This window comes from Bufo gargarizans, chromosome 3 (genome assembly GCF_014858855.1).
Source record: "Bufo gargarizans isolate SCDJY-AF-19 chromosome 3, ASM1485885v1, whole genome shotgun sequence".
Taxonomy (NCBI): domain Eukaryota; kingdom Metazoa; phylum Chordata; class Amphibia; order Anura; family Bufonidae; genus Bufo; species Bufo gargarizans.
In genome coordinates this window covers 8,676,139-8,696,677 of record NC_058082.1, presented here as the reverse complement: position 1 = coordinate 8,696,677, position 20,539 = coordinate 8,676,139, and the positions used below count along the sequence as shown (strand labels likewise).

The 20,539-nt window shown below is 44.7% G+C and overlaps 1 protein-coding gene and 1 pseudogene across 3 annotated transcripts in view; both read right to left on the bottom strand.

Annotated features, from left to right (window-relative positions):
* The window catches only part of LOC122933204 (beta-arrestin-1), a 136,432-nt gene that overhangs the window by 10,564 nt on the left and 105,329 nt on the right, over positions 1-20,539 (bottom strand). For all 3 annotated transcript variants that reach the window (XM_044288047.1, XM_044288048.1, XM_044288049.1), the window contains 10 exons: positions 20,176-20,220; positions 18,498-18,694; positions 15,937-15,996; positions 14,504-14,571; positions 13,488-13,623; positions 12,366-12,450; positions 12,181-12,253; positions 11,615-11,755; positions 9,599-9,682; positions 1,640-1,710 (listed from right to left, as the gene is read on the bottom strand). In XM_044288047.1, coding sequence (XP_044143982.1) covers positions 1,640-1,710; positions 9,599-9,682; positions 11,615-11,755; positions 12,181-12,253; positions 12,366-12,450; positions 13,488-13,623; positions 14,504-14,571; positions 15,937-15,996; positions 18,498-18,694; positions 20,176-20,220 — 960 coding nt within the window. The remainder of the gene's footprint in view (positions 1-1,639; positions 1,711-9,598; positions 9,683-11,614; positions 11,756-12,180; positions 12,254-12,365; positions 12,451-13,487; positions 13,624-14,503; positions 14,572-15,936; positions 15,997-18,497; positions 18,695-20,175; positions 20,221-20,539) is intronic.
* On the bottom strand, positions 17,517-17,615 carry LOC122933588 (annotated as a pseudogene).

Below are 20,539 nucleotides of genomic sequence, written 5' to 3'. Positions count from 1 at the left end.
GTGTCTGATGCATCTATTCTCACAGTAAGGCCCTTTGCACACGAACTTTATTTTTTTCCGTTTCCGTTCCGTTTTTTGCTTTCCGTATACGGACCGTATACTGAACAATTCATTTCAATGGATCCGCAAAAAAAACGGAAGGTACCCCGTATGCCTTCTTTTTCCGTTTTTCCGTTCCGTTCAAAGATAGAACATGTCCTATTAGTGTCCGCATAACGGACAAGGATTGTTCTGTACAATTAGGGGCCAGCTGTTCCGTTCCGCAAAAAATGGAATGCACATGGACGTTTTTTGCGGATCCGTTTTTTGCAGAGCGCAAAATACTGAAAAAGCCATACGGTCGTGTGCAAGAGGCCTAAGTGTATTGGAAACTTTATTCTGCAGGTGAGATATCAATAATTGAGGTGCGTCTTGAATATATAAGTAGTAGTAGAGGTGGGGATGGCTCTTGGGCTTCTGGACCACACACAATTTTAGGTTTCCATTTCTGTATGAGGTCATGTGTTTCTAGGACAAGTTCTTCTTTATGTACAGGTTCAGAAATCCTTGACTTGGGCAGTAAGAGACTAAGTCCCACCCCTGAGTAGAGTGAAACGGTCTAGTACAACCCTAGCTTAAAACAGTGGAAGCAACAACCACTTCTCTACCTTATATTTGACCCCATGCCTAGTGATGAGCGAATTGAGGCCAAACGAATTGACTTCGATACACATCTCAGGAAAAATTGTATTTGCCGCAAAACCAAATTTACTCACACTTCTGAGCAGTGATGGTCAGTTTGCAGTGTTCGCCAGCGAACACATGCGGGCTGCCATCTTTAGTAAGGTAGACTCACCCGTCCGGCGATGCACAGGTAAGCTCTTACCTGTGCCGGGAGCCGGTCTGAAATCAAATGCAGTCACTGGGAGCAGGCAGTTCCGAGAACAGCCGCCGGGGGCCTTCATCGGGCTGTTCTCTAACTGCCTGCTCCCGGTGACTGCATTTGATTTCAGACCGGCTCTCGGCACAGGCACAGGTAAGGGCTTACCATCACTGTTTCTGGGTAACGAATGTAATTTTCCTGAAATTATGGTTAAAAAAAAAATATATAAAAAAAAAAACCATACTCGCCTCATCCATTTGCTCACGGAGAGGCTGTTGCAGCCATGTTGATTGAAGATACCGTGTGGGGTAATGTGTGACGCCTGTGATGATGTCACCGCGTCCGGCCAGCATGAGAGTCTTCAATCAAGATGGCCGACACGGCCTCTCCGTGAGCAAATGGATATGGCAACTATGTATTTTATTTTATTTTTTTAACCCGATTTACCCCTAAAAGGCCTCATTGTAGCATCAGATGCCGTGAACGTGGCATCTGAGAGGTTTAATGACACGAGGGGGGGGCAGCGCGATCACCGTTTCCCATCATTGAGCCTGCTACTTACAAAGGAATGCGCTGCGTGACTAAGTAATTAGTCACAAATCAAATATCTTTGCAAAATTCTGTGAAGCAGCCGAACAAAATATTTCATAAATTCGCTTATCACTACCCATTTCTTCAGTAGAATTGCCCTTTAGGCAGAAGGCCCTTCATGACCCCTGGGTTATTGTCACGTCCAAGATTCTAGTCCTTAAGGCGACCCTAAAAATGTATTTTTACCTTCTCGGTGCAGCAGCTCCTCCTTGGGTTTCGGATGCATCAATGTAAATGGCAGCTCAACAGCGACATCACTGCGGGAAAGAAAATAAGGGTTAGTGACAAATAGTTCTCCTCGCGGTTGTGACTTTTTTTATTTTTTTTTGTTCAGTCTGAATATCTAAAATGGTCAAAAATAAAATAAAATGTCAGAAAAAAATCTAAAAAAATTCATCTGCCATTAAAAGAAATCACCCTAAAAGTTTTCAGATTTAGAATCTCCTTGTAGGACTTTCTCTATGTGCAATCAGTTCCCCCATCATGAGAAAGTGAGAAATCTTTACTGAGAAGAAAACCTAAAATCATTCAGATCCTTTACTCGGGACATAAGTCATCGGCCCCTTTACTCGGGACATAAGTCATCGGCCCCTTTACTCGGGACATAAGTCTTCGCCCCTTTACTCGGGACATAAGTCTTCGGCCCCTTTACTCAAGACATAAGTCATCGGCCCCTTTACTCGGGACATAAGTCTTCGCCCCTTTACTCGGGACATAAGTCTTCAGCCCCTTTACTCGGGACATAAGTCTTCGGCCCCTTTACTCGGGACATAAGTCTTCGGCCCCTTTACTCGGGACATAAGTCTTCGGCCCCTTTACTCGGGACATAAGTCTTCGGCCCCTTTACTCAGGACATAAGTCATCGGCCCCTTTACTCGGGACATAAGTCTTCGCCCCTTTACTCGGGACATAAGTCTTCAGCCCCTTTACTCGGGACATAAGTCTTCGGCCCCTTTACTCGGGACATAAGTCTTCGGCCCCTTTACTCGGGACATAAGTCTTCGGCCCCTTTACTCGGGACATAAGTCTTCGGCCCCTTTACTCGGGACATAAGTCTTCGGCCCCTTTACTCGGGACATAAGTCTTCGGCCCCTTTACTCTGGACATAAGTCTTCGGCCCCTTTACTCGGGACATAAGTCTTCGGCCCCCTTACTCTGGACATAAGTCTTCGGCCCCTTTACTCGGGACATAAGTCTTCAGCCCCTTTACTCGGGACATAAGTCTTCGGCCCCTTTACTCGGGACATAAGTCTTCGGCCCCTTTACTCGGGACATAAGTCTTCGGCCCCCTTACTCGGGACATAAGTCTTCAGCCCCTTTACTCGGGACATAAGTCTTCAGCCCCTTTACTTGGGACATAAGTCTTCGGCCCCTTTACTTGGGACATAAGTCTTCAGCCCCTTCACTCGGGACATAAGTCTTCGGCCCCTTTACTCGGGACATAAGTCTTCGGCCCCTTTACTCGGGACATAAGTCTTCGGCCCCTTTACTCGGGACATAAGTCTTCAGCCCCTTTACTCGGGACATAAGTCTTCAGCCCTTATCACTTTCCTCACATTTTCCTTGTAAACCTTCAGCCCAGTCTGAGGTCCAGAGCTCTGCATCAGGTTCTCCAGATTGGTGGAGGCTGCAGTGATGGTTGACCTTCTGGAAGTTTCTCCCATCTGCACACAGGATCTTTGGAGTTCACCCTGAGGGACCATTGGGTTCTTGGACACCTCTCTTACCAAGGCCCTTCTCTCCAATTACTTAGTTTGGGGAGCGGCAGCTCTAGGAAGAGTCCTGGTTGTTTCAAACTTCTTCCATGTAAGAATTATGGAGGCCCCTGCGCTCTTAGGAACTTTCATTGCAGCAGATATGTTGTTGCCCCTTCTTCAGATCTCTGCCTCCACACAATCCTGTCTCTGAGCCCTACAGGCAGTTCTTTCCTCCTCATGGCTTGGTTTTTGCTTTGATATGTTTTGTCAGCTGTGAGATCTTATATAGACAATGGGAGGGGGGGGGGGGGTTCCAAATCCTGTCCAATCACCTGAATTTACCACAATCAGGTTATAGAAACAACAGAGATGATTTAGAGAAATTGAAGGCCCCAGAACTTTAACTTTTTAATAAATTCTCTTTTCACTTGCTTGATTTTTTTATTTTATTTTAGTACAAGGAGCAACTTGGCAAATTGTGAGTAAAATGAACGAGTCTGAAGACTTTCCACATGCATTGTAATGGAGACATCTATATGCAGTAGAAGGAGTCCCACGGAGCAGGCCTGGTCCTGGTATTCTATGGTCGGCCTTTCTTTTTTCTATTGCTATATTTTTGCTGCGGCCACTGAAATTATTCATATGTTGTGCTATTATACAAGTGTAATGTGCCTGGTTCACCAGCAGGTGGCAGCATAAATGGCAGAGCTACAGGTACACAGAGTGGAGTTTTCCTTCCATTCTTACACCCCCCTCTGTGGTGTGGTGGGCATGTCCCACTTTCTGCAGGGAGGGTGGGGGCCAGTGAGAGTTAGTCTAGCTTACCCGCTGCTAGGGGAAGGTTTCAGTTTGCCCCCTGCCACGGGAGGGAGTGCAGCAGGTGCACGTCCCTGTTGGACGTGGCCTTGCCCAGGCAAGCTGGAGCACCTTCAGCTCAGCTGGATATGGAGGCAGAAGCTGGAAGCCTCTGAAGCCAGGAGTAAAGTTCCGTGGACCAGTTTAGAGACAGACAGAAGTTGCAGCCCACAGCTAAAGCTAAGTTATAGAGAGGAGTTAGCCTGCCACAGTTCATGCCAAAGCCTGCTGCAACCAAGACAAAGCCTGAGACTGTTATCAACTTCATCACAAGGTATAGACTCAATTTATTTCTTCATCCCCTTCATCACCTACCCCCTTTGCTCTGCTTCGGACGACAATGCTTGGGGTCCAGCATATCCAGGTAGGAGCACCATGACGCTGCCGGGGATGTATTTTGTGCTGCACGGTGGTTTCAGACACTGCCGGGGAGGTATTTTGTGCTGCACTGTGGTATCTGACGCTGCCGGGGAGGTCTTTTGTGCTGCACGGTGGTATCAGACGCTGCCGGGGAGGTATTTTGTGCTGCACGGTGGTATCTGATGCTGCCGGGGAGGTATTTTGTGCTGCACGGTGGTATCAGACACTGCCGGGGAGGTATTTTGTGCTGCACGGTGGTATCTGATGCTGCCGGGGAGGTATTTTGTGCTGCACAGTGGTATCAGACACTGCCGGGGAGGTATTTTGTGCTGCACGGTGGTATCAGACGCTGCTGGGGAGGTATTTTGTGCTGCACGGTGGTATCAGACACTGCCGGGGAGGTATTTTGTGCTGCACGGTGGTATCTGATGCTGCCGGGGAGGTATTTTGTGCTGCACAGTGGTATCAGACACTGCCGGGGAGGTATTTTGTGCTGCACTGTGGTATCTGACGCTGCCGGGGAGGTATTTTGTGCTGCACGGTGGTATCAGACGCTGCCGGGGAGGTATTTTGTGCTGCATGGTGGTATCAGACGCTGCTGGGAGGTATTTTGTGCTGTACGGTGGTATCAGACACTGCTGGGGAGGTATTTTGTGCTGCACGGTGGTATCAGACACTGCTGGGGAGGTATTTTGTGCTGCACGGTGGTATCAGACGCTGCTGGGAGGTATTTTGTGCTGCACGGTAGTATCAGACACTGCTGGGAGGTATTTTGTGCTGCATGGTGGTATCAGACGCTGCTGGGAGGTATTTTGTGCTGCACGGTAGTATCAGACACTGCTGGGAGGTATTTTGTGCTGCATGGTGGTATCAGACGCTGCTGGGAGGTATTTTGTGCTGCACGGTGGTATCAGACGCTGCCGGGGAGGTATTTTGTGCTGCACGGTGGTATCAGACGCTGCCGGGGAGGTATTTTGTGCTGCACAGTGGTATCAGACACTGCCGGGGAGGTATTTTGTGCTGCACGGTGGTATCAGACGCTGCCGGGGAGGTATTTTGTGCTGCACGGTGGTATCAGACGCTGCCGGGGAGGTATTTTGTGCTGCACGGTGGTATCAGTCACTGCCGGGGAGGTATTTTGCACATTGCAGTCCCCAATGCACTGAACGGACGTCTGCGTGAGCCCTGGTACTGCTGCACTACAACTCACAGTGATTCTGACCGGCGGTCTCTTACCTACCAGAGGTGGGACATTCAGGCCGGGGCCCCATCAGAGGGCCCCCGGCTGCCGTGACAATTACTCAGCACCCTGCGATTGCATTTTGTGGAAGCGATTTTCCAGCTACTCCGTGTATTCCCTGCAATAATCACACATTTGGCCCATTTCCTTAGGATGCAGCATATTTTTATGGCGCCAGTAACCGCGCCGGACAAATGTCATTTTTCCTGAGTAAAATATTAATTCTTTGAATTACAAAAAAAAAAAAGATTTAAATTAAACATGTAATATTTTAAATATAATAAAAATAAAACGGACATCTTGAGGGCAGGGTCAGTGAGCTGCAAACATGACATGCAGCGTATACATAACCGTGCAAGCCCCATGTGTGACGAGGGTATCTCTACTTACTTCCTGTCTCATACTCCAGTTACACCTAAAGCTGCATTTACTGTTTTGCTGATTTCCATATAAGGCCTCCTGCACACGAACGTGTGCGCCCCGTGGTCGTGCTGCGGCCCGCAAATTGCCCGGCCGCAATGCACGAACACCGACTGTGGGGCAGCCGCGGTGGATTGGGGCCGCGATCCGCCCGTTCCCCAAAAAGATAGGACAAATGTTCTATCTTTTTGCGGAATGGAAGTACGGGACGAAACCCCACGGAAGCACTCCGTAGTGCTTCCGTTGGGTTCCGTTCCGTGCTTCCGTTCCGCATCTCCGGATTTGCGGACCCATTGAAGTGAATGCGTCCCGCAATACGGCAACGAGCAGCACACGTTCCAGTGCAGGAGGCCTAACTCTCAGGCGGCAGACCCTCCCATCTTTCTTCTCGCTCATCCCTCCCAATTCACTGCATTTCATCCAATGGCACTCTGGATGTCATTTATACTCCAATCACACCCAGAGCTGCATTCACAGTTCTGCTGGTTTCCTATTAGCAGAAAATCTCATCTCTTTGCAGCGTGGTGGTGCTGCTGTGTTGCATTGTACAATATGTGGTGGTTGCTCTGGGCTCGGATATAGAGAGCAGACAGCAGAACTTTGAATGCAGCTCTGGATGTAACTGGAGTAGAACTGTTAGTTTCCCTTTGGCTAAAATGTAATACAAAAATTATTAGCTCAGACCTAAAAATGAAAGCATGCAAAACACGTGACATATTATTGACATCAGATCAGCGGACTATCTAGGAGGAGAGCACGGATCGTCCCGTTAATCAGATTATCAGTCATACAACATGCCAGGCAGAACATGTAACATGGTGATCATCATGCAAGGATGGGGGGGGGGGGACACACACAATAACCACACCCAGATTAACGTAGGTTGGGGTCCACAACGATCAGATACCTGTCAACAACCCCTTTAAACTTTTCCCACTGCTGCCACCTAGTGGCGGCTGCCACCTAGCACCAGCAAACCTGCAGCATCAAGATGCAACTCATAGGAGTGTTGTCCCTTTAAGACACAACTAAGACCCAGCCTGAAAATCAGAAGACATGACGTGACAGATAAATGGTTCATGCAGAAGCCCCCCCTCCCCTCTTCCTCTCCTGGGGGGGGGCACAGTGTTAAATGGAGGGCTGTGAGGATGGGGCCAAGACAGATGCAGTGGGATTTGGTGCATGGTCGTGACTTGCAGAAGTTTCAGCAATTACCTTGACGCAAGGTCTCCCAGAAGGCTGCCATTGTTCAAAGTAGATCAGAGAATTAGTCAGCGCGAGCATCACCCCCGAGTCAGCGAATCCCAAAATAGCAGGTAATAGAGCCGGGTAACCTAACCCCTGGGGAGCGTGCACCAAGGGGCGGGCGGCCGGCTCATTTACTTGCCAATGTTAATTAACAAAATGAAAGCTCCTCTTGAGAACATCAATCAGCAGGTTACACTACATATCATGGGCTTTGCTGATTCTAAGGATACTGATTCTTTTATACTCCAGTTACATCCAGAGCTGCATCAAAGTTTTTCACTTGCTTTCAGACTGCATTGCTGCACAACTGCTGACTTCCCAACTACCCCTTCTGGATCAGTGTCAGGACATGCTCTGATGGGATTTATAGTAATGCATATGCTCTATTCACTTGCAGAGCTGCATCCACAGTTGTACTAGTTTTCCCACTTGCTTTCAGACTGCATTGCGGCACAACCTCTCATTTCCTGGCAACCCCTTCTGGTTCAGTGTCAGGGCACGCTCATAGGATTTGTGTAATGCATATGCTCTATTCACTTCCAGAGCTGCGTTCACACACTGCCGTGTGGAATCCATACATTCCTAACAGCTCAGCCGAGACGCTGCTGCTCGTTTGCAGCGTCTGTAAATCTATGTCATCCATCCATAATGCCCCACAGCAGAGGACGCCCCCCATACCGACCCCGGGAACTAAAGGCGACAAGGTCAGTGACCTTTGTTTCACTGAACGCAAAACTGCTATTATTGCGAATACAGCTTTGGATGTGATTGGAGTCACAATATGCTTACTTAGCATAGTGGCATCCAGAGCTGCATTCACCATTCTGCTGTCTGATATACGTCAGTATTGTGCACGCCCTTAACCACTTAGCGAAGACTCTGGCAAGAAGATTTTTCTCTGTACATGCAAACCCTCCATCCCCCACAGTACAACACAGCGCATATAGACGATAGCAGGGAGTCATGTAAATGCAGCTCTGAAGTGTGACTGGAGTATAAGACAAGATGGAGCTCACTATCAGCACAGGATAAGTTAAGCAGCAGATTTACAAAGCTACTGAACATTATGTGGAAACTTAAAGGGGTTGTCCAAGACTTTAACATGGGTGGCTTATCCTTTCCAACAATTAAAGGGAAAGAGAATCATTACTAATAAGTTCCACAATTCTCAAATATCCTGTCAAGGTGACAAATCCTAGAGACGAACATCCCAGCTTAGTATCCAGAGTAATATCCCAAGTAGATGAGAAGAACGCTGCATGGTATACACAACTCCTGTTCGGGATAGTACACAAATTACAAGAATTGTATTTAGGGGACACCTAGTGGTCATCCCAGGTATTACACTCAGGATTTATACAGCAGAGCTTAAGAGGATTCATGGCAGGAACTATTTGATGCTCAAGCAAAGCTGAAATTTTACCATCTTCTGTATGCTAGGGCTCGATGGACGCGCGACATGGGAACCGCAAGTTGTCGTGACAATCATAACCTGGTAGATTTCAGCGCAACATTGCGATCCTATGTCATGTGACCAGCTGTGCCTTCGTGTCATCGTACATCACTCATTGAAGTGATGACGCAGTGGCCAGAAACAAGGCTGATGCTATACACTGCATCTCCTCTCGTTGGATGTGTGCTCGTCATGTCTTCTATAGCTTGGTTTTGGCCAACAGCCACTTATCGCTCTAGCAACTATTTTCTGGCCTGGGTGACCACTGAGTCAGGGGAAGGGTCCAGAACCAGTCCAGAGGCAGTCTGTTGTACAGCAGGTTGAACTTCCTGCAGCCTCTTCTGTAGAGATACAAGTGGTGGTCACCTAGACAATGAGATAATGGTTGCTCAGCAACTCAAACCAGATAAATCTACAGTAGAGACCACAGGAAGTTTTACCTGCTGGACACTAGTCAGGTCTCTGTAGGCATCGGCAACCAGAGCCCAAAGGCAGCCAGGACCAAGGGGTGGAAAATACAAAGAAGGTTTTATGTCTGTGGTCAGAGATTTGAGGTCTAGTTTGAGTCTGAATTACGGGGTCTGGTTTGAGGTCTAAATTTTTGGGTTTGGTCTGAGGTCTGAATTCTGAAGTCCTCTCCAAGACCAATAATGGAAATTGCAGTATTAGGATGTCCTTAGAGAGACCAAAGCTGCTGATTGCTTAAGTGTGTGAGAATGACCTGGGGGTCGCATCAATGAAGTCATGTCCATAACAAGTACAAGTGTTTCATGTTCCTCGTCAGAAAGTGTTAGATATTTTCAAAAATATTACCCGAGCTTAATCTATTGTCCTGGAAACACAACAAATGTGAAATCCTAATGAAGGCTTACCCTCCTCGTGACACGACCAGCTTCACTTTCACCTTGTACGAGACAATAATTCCAAGGATCTCCTTGTTGGCTCCATCTCTCAACCTAGAAATAAAAAAACAATGGTTGAAAAGCTGATGGTCAACCATTGACCCCAGAAGTGTCCTATGATTCGTCCTGTTCCCCTGACTGGAACACCCAGACGAGAACATACGGTTGTGAGAGTGCAGCCCAATCTAGTAAGGGATGAATTCTCCATGTTGGCCCCATTTCTCAATCAAGTAGAAGTAAGGGTGGATTCCAAGACAGAGTTCAGAACAGGGGGAAACTTCCCAAGATGTAGAGAACTGGCTGATCACACTGATGAGAATGACCTGAGGATATTCACATTTTACCGGGAAGTTCAACAATGTCCATTCACTGGAGTCTTCAGTGTAAAAGTATAAGGAGTGAAGACTTTAATATAACAATATCTTGGGATTCCCCTTAAGTACTACATGGAGGCTGCAACATAAGAATGTCCTGGGATTCCTCTTAGATATTTTCATACTTAACAGAGGCTACAGAGTGGAAATGACTCAAGGATATTCTAATTTTGCAGTGAAGCTCCACAATCTATTTTCACTTCAAAGTATGAAGAGTACAGGCTGCATTATAGAATGGCCTGGGATTCCTCTTAGATATTCTCATCCTGTAGTAACAGAGTGAGAATGACCTGAAGATATTCTCGTCATGCAGAGCAGGTCCACAATTTCCATTCACCTCATTGTAAAAATATGAAGAGTACAGGCTGCAATATAAGAATGTTTTGGGATTAACCTCACATATTCTAATCCTGTTGTAACAAAACAAGAATGACCTGGGGATATTCTAATTACAGAATGAAGCTCCACAATCTTCATTCACTGTTGTCTTCAGTGTAAGGGTTTAAGGATTGAAGGCTTCAACACAAGAACATTTTAGGATTAATCTTAAATATTATCTGGAGTTTTTAATATAAGAATATCATGACATTCCTCTTATATATTCTCATCCTGTAGTAACATGGTGAGAATCGCCTGAGGAGAATCCAATTATAGAGAGCAGGTCCATAATCTCTATTCACTGTGTTCTTCAATGTATGGGGAGTGGAGGCTGCAAAATAAGAATGTCCTGGGATTTCCCTTAGATATTTCAATCCGGTAGTAACTAAGGAAAGATGACCTGAGGACGTTCTCATTTTACAGTGAAGCTACCAAATCTTTATTCACTGTGATCTAGAGTGGAGGTTTCAATATAAAAATGTCTTGGGATTCCCCTTAAATTAGATTAGAATCTGGATGTTGAATATAAGAATGTTCTGCAATTGCTCTTAGAGATTCACATTCTGTAGTGAGAATGACCTGAGGACATTCTTATTATTGTGCTAAAGTTCCCAAAAGTTTTTGCACCATATTTGCAGTACAAGGGCATTGTGAGGGAGAGTTGCAGCGCTCGAATACCTATTTTACTCATACATATATATATATATATATATATATATATATGTCACACTGGAGTGAGAATGAGCACAGTTCAAGTTGGCACCGCAGCATAATTGGCCAATCAGATTATTTTATGAATAATACAATGATGAGAATGTGTTTGAACATCATATTGTAAACAGGGATGGAAAGTAAGCTTGACCAAAATATAAATAATGCACTATGTCAATGATTTGCGGCAGTCCAAAGGACATTCTCATTACTGTCCATGCAGCACCAGGGCATGGATAATGAGGGTTTTATCAGGTATTAGAAAGGCCTGGAATCACTCCTATATACTATTCTCATGGTGGAAAAAACAAAGCTGATCCTCACTGTCTGATTGCTAAAGTGTGTGAGAATTGCCCAGGACATTCTCACACTAACCCTCAGGTAGTTCTCATGCTGCAGTCTCAGACTCTGAAAAACATCAGATATTTTGTTGTTTGTGTCTTATTGGTGAGAACCCCACAGAACTATGGATTGTGGGCTATATTATATAGGTGACGGGGAGAGGGCTCAGAGGACGTCTCACAGAGTACTAGATGCCAAGTTGGTGTCTTCATGCTTCAATTTCCCATCCAGCGCCAGGCCGCGCTTCTCCCGGTTGTTGGCCAGGAATGGAGTCAACGTATAGACCTTACAAAATGTGGAGCTGGGCGCTACAACGTCACTGCTGGAAGGACACAGAGACAAGGAGAGGGTTAAATCTTCAGCATTTCTTAGGTTAACCTGCCTCAACACATTGCCTTGAGTTACATCACTCCAGTCACATACAAAGCTGCGTTCCCATTTCTGTTGATTGCTACAGTTTATCTATAATATGCAGTCAGGCGTGGCACTTTACAACTTAGCTGCATGCATTGTGTTATGGTAACTACAGCTCTGGATGTGAGTGGAGCATAAAAGATTAATTGGGATTAGCGCAAGGAAAGTATATGCTGACGGAACTGCTCCAAAAAGAGCACAGCAGCAGTTTTTAAAGCTAGAGCTACTTGATGACTGCAGTTGGCGGTATATCACATCCCTTTAAAAAGTAGTCTAGGGGGACGACCAGGAAGAAGAAGCCATTGCAGCATGGATGTAACGATATGTACTCACTCAGCTTCCTCCACCGCTACTGGGCACTTGTACTGGGCCGTGTTGAAGAGGCAAATGTCGGCATACTGGCGCACTGTAACGAACAACAGATAGAGCACATTTATAAGAATTGGTATTATTTATATTACAGTTGCACCAATATATGTGTATAGTGCAACGCTTGCCCTGCAGGGTCTCATCATCACCTGAGATTTTAATCTTCTTCACAGTCTTGTTTGTGTTGTTTGTGACGTGGACATTGACATTGATCGGCTCTCCATGGTAATAAATCTGCAGAAAAACAATAGAAGTATCAAAATGTGTCCAAAAGTGTCAAAGAGAAAAGATCATTAAAAAAGTTATCAATAATGGGTGCAGTTCCCAGTGCGGCCTGTAGATGGCGTCAGAGACTAGCAATTACACACTGCATGTCTGCAATCAGCAGGAGATGGATGTTCAGGCCTAGTTCACAGGTCAGTGTTTGGTCAGTGATTTCCATCAGTGATTTTCAGCCAAAACCAGGTGCGGGTCAAAAACACAGAACAGGAGCAGATCTTTTCATTCTGCCTCATCAGTGGAGGCTCCATTCCAGGTTTTGGTTTAAAAATCACTGATGGAAATCACTGAAGTGTGAACTAGGCCTAAAGGTGGAAAAGCAATACTTTTCACAGCTGAGGCTTTGTTACAATTGTATCCAGTCTAGATAATCCTCTATGAGCTCAGAAGTCTGCTCTGATACATTGTAGCAAGCGTTAAGCATTAATAAGCATTTTGGGACGTCTTATGCCTCATTCACATGTCAGTGTTTGGTCAGTGATTTCCATCAGTGATTTTCAGCCAAAACCAAGTGCGGCTCTAAACACAGAACAGGAGCAGATCTTTCCCTTATGTCTGTGGAGGCTCCAATCCTGGTTTTATCTCACAATCACTGATGGAAATCACTGACCAAAACACTGATGTGTGAATGAGGCCTTATACTCCAATTACCTCCAGAGCTGCATTCACAGTCTTACAGACCATAAAGAGGATGCAGCTGAAGTGTGACAGAGACATTCGTCTCCCATAAGTCACTAGGTGCGGCTATCGCATTGTAGTTCACAGAACCAGTGGGGCGCAGGCAGGTGTGGGAGCCAACAGGAAACTGGCAGAACTGTAAATGCTGCTTTGAATGTAACTAGAGCATAAGAAAACAAGGCTAAGCATAATACTGCATATAGATTTACTAATTCTGATAATCTGGAAATCTATGCAGAGAGAACAATTGGTAAGGTTTATGACATGAAACGTTTTTATGAATGTCCGATAATCCAGAATAATTTTAGGGTCACCTCTTTATCTAGCGATGCCTCCAGGTGCAGAGGTTTATCTGACATCAGGAACTGTCGTGTGGTCTCGGCCATCGGCTGTGGTCCCGGCCTCTCTGGGGCATACTGCACTTTCCTGATTACTAATCGTACTGAATTCCTGAGGAAATAAAGAAGAGATAGATATGAGATAGAGATAGATAGATAGATAGATATGAGATAGATAGATAATAGATAGATAGATAGAAATAGATAGATAGATAGATAGATATGAGATAGATAGATACTGTAGATAGATAGATAGATAGATAGGAGATAGATAGATAGATAGATAGATAGATAGATAAGAGATAGATAATAGATAGATAGATAGATAGATATGAGATAGATAGATAGATAGATAGATAGATAAGAGATAGATAGATAGATAGATAGATAGATAGATAGATAGATAGATATGAGATAGATAGATAGATAGATAGATAGATAGATAAGAGATAGATAGATAGATAGATAAGAGATAGATAATAGATAGATAGATAGATAGATAGATAGATAGATAGATAGATAGATAGATAGATAGATAGATAGATAGATAGATAGATAGATAGATAGATAGATAATAGATAGATAGATAATAGATAGATAGATAGATAGATAATAGATAGATAGATAGATAATAGATAGATAATAGATAGATAATAGATAGATAGATAGATAGATAATAGATAGATAGATAGATAATAGATAGATAGATAGATAATAGATAGATAGATAGATAGATAGATAGATAGATAGATAATAGATAGATAGATAGATAATAGATAGATAGATAGATAGATAATAGATAGATAGATAATAGATAGATAAGAGATACATAGATAGATAGATAATAGATAGATAGATAATAGATAGATAAGAGATACATAGATAGATAGATAGATAGATAGATAATAGATAGATAATAGATAGATAGATAATAGATAGATAAGAGATAGATAATAGATAGATAAGAGATAGATAGATCATATTTTTTCTACCTTTTATGGATCTTTTCTTCCAGGGTTTCAGCACAGAAAGCCTTCACCTCATAGTCCACCCCACAGGCCTGAGAGGGAGGAGAGGACAGTGGATCATTAATCTCATTACCTCGACCACCATCACCAGTATGACCACATCTGGCACCTTCATTACCAGCCCTCGTCTGCCACCATCACCACCCTGTCACCACCTTAATTACTACCCCCATCATTCTACCATCACCTCCATTACTGCCCCCACTCTACACCGACCTCTTTATCTTAACCCTTCCACTAACACTTTCTCCACGACCTTCATTACCACCACCATTGTCGCTGACCCTCTACCACCAACTTCATTCCTGTAAAGCAGTGGAAGTGAAACCACTGCACCAACCAATGGATTTGACTTAGGGCTAAATCTAGGGGCATTATCCTGACAGTCCCCTCGATCTTGCCCTTTAACCCCTATACAGGGATCTGGTCTTCTCTGCAAGGGAGCCACCAGGCTGCTACCTCCAGGAATAGTCTCCTTGTGGTTGTCTGCTGACCCACAGGGTTCAGAGACACCATTGTGCAACCCTGAGGGAACAGGCAATACTTGTAGTCAGTAACAGGCTGAGGTCAGGGCAGGCAAAGTACATGCAAATCTGAGAAACAATCCAAAGGTTTAGGGAAGCCATCTCAGGGTCTGTATCCAGGAACAGGCAGGAGTCAGTACACGGGCAGACAATCACTTAACAGAACACATTTGCAGGACAGCTAGGAGCAAGAACCTATTTCTCAGGCACCCTCCCACTGGGAAAGGATTGCCAGCCATCGGCTGGTGCAAATCAGGTTGCGGTCAGAGTGAGAGCATGCGCACCCTAAGGTCAGAAGGAAGAAGCTTTGCTGGCAAGATCAGGCCACAGCCTGCATGGGGAGAAGAACCGGAATACCCCAGTGGCTGGATCCACCACAAGGAAGCTACAGGAAATTGGAACATCATCAGAGGAGTGAATGGAGAGGTGCCCATTCCTGCCCGAGATGCAACTGCATCGGGCACAAGCCGCCAATATAACAATTACCATCCCCATTTCAACCACCACCATCTTCATTACTACTTCCATTCTACCACCAGCCTCATAACCACCTCCTACAAAGCCTTCACCACAGCCTTCATCTCAACCATCACATCCCCTGCCATCTCCTAACCCATAGCTGTACTAATATTATCTTCTCTCTACTTCTTCTAGAAGGTTCTCACCGCCTTTGTCACCACCACCTGCAGTAATACTTCTGCCACCACCACTATCTTCATAACCGTCATCTAGTACAATTACAATGTTATCCTTTTTTTTTTACAGAAAATATCAAGAAATGAATAACGCTAATGTCTAACCATTGGTTCAATTTGACCAGACCGCCCCCCCCCCCCTACCACCACCACCACCATCACCACCACCACCACAAACCTTTCCTGTGTCTTCGGGGCCGGGCTGAAGAGTGACAGAACATGGGAGATTTGGTGGAATCTGGAAAATCAAAAAAAGTTCATTATTTGCGCTTCCGGTATCTGGTCATTACAGTTCAACCTACAAATAACAGGAACCGACATTTCCAAATAGAATTTTAGATTTAGTTTTTACCCTTCGACACTGAAAAAACGTAAAGCTTCTGGGCCCCAAAGTGAAATCTGTACCGGAACCCCACCTTCCATGTGCCATTTATTGTACTATACGGCATCAGGGCATGGCTGCGACCGCTACCTCCGCACCCCCTACAGCTACACTGCTAGGTCGGGGTTAAAAGCAGATGTCCCTGAAGAAAGGATATACCTCCCAGAGGGCAAATCGCCAGGATCTTCTCTATGGAGACACTGAACCAGCAGGAGATGCCAGAAATGTTGAAGTCAGCTCTTCATGTGGCACATAAAACAGTAGGTAACAAAGGATTCACAGAAAACTTTACAATTGATACATTGTATCAGGACTGTAAACAACGTTTAATGGCCGGCTCCACTGAAGAGAATGGGGCAGAGCTGCAATACCACACACAACCAAAGGACAGGTATGGCACCGTTTTTAACCACTTCATTGCCAGGCGATTTTCCGTTTTATTTTTCTGTTCACTTAGCTTGTTTTTTTTGTCCTTTCTAAAGACACCATTTAATGTTGTATACAATGTAGTGGGAAGCTGGAGAAAAGGGCATGGAATTGAAAACAAAAATGTAATTCTGTTACAGTGTTATGTTTTGTTTTTACAGCGTTCCCTATGAGATTAAACTGCCCTGTTCCCTTCATTCTCCGGGTCAGTACGATTACAGCGGGTTTTTTTAGGCGCGTGCTTTCTACACCCGTGCAACAAAATTGTGCCACACAAAAACGTGCACAAGGTTACCGTCCATCGCAGGCCCTCTCCATAAGAGAAGGCCCCCCATAAACCTTTCCCAGTCCCTCCGGGCCAGAAGGCTTCTGCAAGGGACCGAGACAAAATAGGCAACCCCCAGCCAAAGCCAAGGGTACGCCAAGTCTATGCTCCGGCTTTCACCGAGGCTACCACCCAAGGTGTCGGCACAGAGCTTCAACAACTAGGTCTGGACTCTCCCCGAAGGGAGAGCCCAAGGGGTTTTGCAGGGGGGTGCGGAACCGGGATGGCCACCCCCCCTCACCAGACTTCTAGGAAGGTACCCGTAAGGGCGCCGCAACCCAAGAAATCCTTGTGACAAACAAAACGTGGAAAGTGAACAATAAAAGTTAAATAAATAGTAAATGTGCGCTGAAGCTCAGCCCGGACATCCGGACGGAATTATAAAAATTCCTCTTCCTGATGGCCGGGCAAAAAATAGAGGTGTGTGCGCTCAAAATGCGAGAAAGTGAAGCCGTCACTCAGTGGTCTCCACCCCCAGTGAGTTCAGGCACCTCAGGGTCACCACTCCTGGGGCACTTCTGCACCTCGGGCTTTCAAACATCTCAGCCCCTGGCTTCGATCCAGCGATCCCTTGGTCACCTAGCATAGGGCACTAATGGCCCAAGCCGTACACCCTAGGGATGCCATGTGGTTCTCTGTTCTACATCCTGCCAGGGCTCTGTCCACCAGGAATCAATAGGAACAGATACTACACTTGATCTTGGCCAAAAGGCCGAGAAGCGAGTGATACCACATCTATATAGTTTTATGGGTTTTGTTTTTACAGCGTTCCCTATGAGATAAAACTGCCCTGTTCTCTTCATGCTCCGGGTCAGTACGATTACAGTGATACCACATTTATAGACTTTTTCTTGTATTTTTATTCTTAAAAAATAAAAAAAATTGAAAATTCTGATCCCCAATAACTTTTTTTTTCTACTTTCACTTACGGAGCTGAGCGAGGGCTTATTTTCTGAGGGTAGTTTTTATTGATACCATTTTGGAATACGTATGACTTTTTCATCACTTTTCATTTCATTTTTGCAGGTAGTGAAGTGATGAAAAAACACTGAATCGTCTATTTTGGGGTTTTATCGCCATTAAGCGAACGAGTTATAATCGTTCAGACATTTTGGGATGTTCATTTTTTTTGTGTTTATTTATATTTATTTTTCATTTATTTTTTTTAGATTTTTTTTTGCAGTTTTAAAAACTTTTTTTCGTCCTCCTAGGGCACTTTCACATGCAATCATCTGAATGCTTCCTCCATAGACTGCAGTAAATTACCATTGCAGCCTATGGGAGATTCGTTATTTAGCTCCTTCGAGAGCCGATGGGCCAAGCAGCGCTCCTATGAAAGCTGCTCAGATGCCGTGGTTTCAATTGACCACGGCATCTGTCTGCAATCGGCACTATCGCCGATCACAGACATTGCTTTCCGGTGTCTGGTGTTTAAAGCAGCAGAAACCAGGAGGCTACGCTGGCAGCTTCGCTTCAGAGTGGGCGCCATGTTTAAAGACCCTATTTCCAACATATATAGTTGTTCAGCCGTAGGGAAATGGTGAAACTAAAGCAGCCATGTTTTTCTAATTCTAGACATTAGGCGATATGGAGGATCCTCTCCTACCTCGAAGGTGAACGGGTAGGCATGCTCGCCCAACTTCTTAATCAAGCGCTCCTGCAGCCGCGTCAGTGGCTTCTTCTCTTCTGGGACGGGTGGGAAAGCTTGAATGTTGGCCACAAAAAGATCCTTGCGAAAAGTCAGACCAAGAACATCAAGGTCCTCACGGCCATAACGAAAGGCGCAAGTCAACGTCACAAACACTGGAGAAACAAGAGACAGAACCCGGCTGTAATTAAACTGGCAGGATCTGCAGGTTGACGAGACTCCAGCCGCGTGACTGCTTCATTATCCCCATCACGCTCTCGCTGACGTTCTGTCTCGTACATGGAGACAAGCCGCTAATTTTCTGTACTCTAGTTTTTGAGAGAGGCGCCTCTAATAGAGATGACTGAAGCATAAAGGCTCGTAATTACTCATCCTCCCTGGCTATGATTTAATGTAATTGGAGATTGATGTCTGCCAGGTGAAAAATTGTCAAAAATTCAATTTCTCGGGGGAAGGGTACCAAAAAATATCTCCAGTCCTACTTGTTTATTGTTTCCTACAGTACTGAGAGGTTAGCACCCAAGGGACCTAGAGTTAAGGGTCTCCTTTAAGCCCTAAATAAAACACAGGCACAATCAGGGTTGTTACAAAGTTTCACGAGGGCGCTCTATCTACAGCTAACGACCACAACCAGACCTAAAAATTCATAAGTCACAGGGGCTTGTAGGGGTTGGAACATCTTAAAGAAAATATGCATTTTTTTTTCCCCAGACACAGCGATTTAAATCTGCTCACAGCTTGTGTCTTGTATTGCAGTTCACCTCCATCGAAGCTAATGTCACTGAGCTGCAATACCACACACAACCTGTGGGAAGTGTGGCACTGTTTTTGGATGAAAGCAGTCCCTTTATTTTATCTTGGACTACATCTTTTAATGTCCAAGCATTAAGCCCCCAAATTCTGTAATGGGAATACCCCTTTAAATCTGTACAAGTGAGTTTAACCAGTTTGACCAGCATGGCCATTACTGGGAGACGTTTCTTGTCTTCTTGTTTTTGTTGAGGGTGAAATACTGCAATAATTTTATAGCCTCCCTTTCCTAAACCTTTAGTACATCCAATCCCGCCCCTGAGGAACATTATATGGAGTTGTTCTTATACAGATGCTGTGCACCCGATCTTGTGACTATTGTCCCATATTCTTGTTATTTTACTATATTGAGGGTAAACTAGAACGATTTTTATAAAACCCCTTCCCCAACCTTTTACACATTTTTTCCCACCCCTGGAGAAAATTATAAGAAGTTCTGTAGTAAAATGATGGACATAAGACACCCTATTTACTACCTCTGCAGCTGATTGAAAGCTCTTGCGTGCGGGGCCCTCATTCCTGTTCTTCTAATTGTTGCTGTGTAATGTATGATTCTGATTGTACATAAACCCTCTGATTAGAAAGAGATGCGGAATATGTTGGCGCTATATAAAAAAAGATCATTATTATTATTGTACCATAGGGCTGCTGTTCTTGTTTTTTCCTTTGATAAAGTTAATACAGAGCAAGTAATTTGTAGAGCTCCTTCCTCAAGCCTCCCCTGCTAATTGTCCGGCCCCTGAGGAACATGTTAAGGTGTTTTTAAGAAAAAAATTGATGATGTATCTGTAGTGGACAACCACTGAGAAGACATTATATACGGTACCTTTTCTTTCTTTCAGATATTCAGGATCCACCAAAACAACACCATCTAGAAAAATACAAACATATGTGAGTTTATATGAAATATATATACTGTATATAGGTGATTTACATACATTGAAAACAAATTAAAAAACCGAACCAATGATGGACTGGTCCAATTTACCAAATCAGAATAAAAAAAATAAAAAAAAATGGCTGATTACAGGGAGCAATAGTCTGTATTCTCCTGTCCTACAGTCATCCTCTCCTCTGAAATGGCTGATAACAGGGAGCAATAGACTGTATTCTCCTGTCCTACAGTCATCCTCTCCCCTGAAATGGCTGATAACAGGGGGCAATAGACTGTATTCTCCTGTCCTACAGTC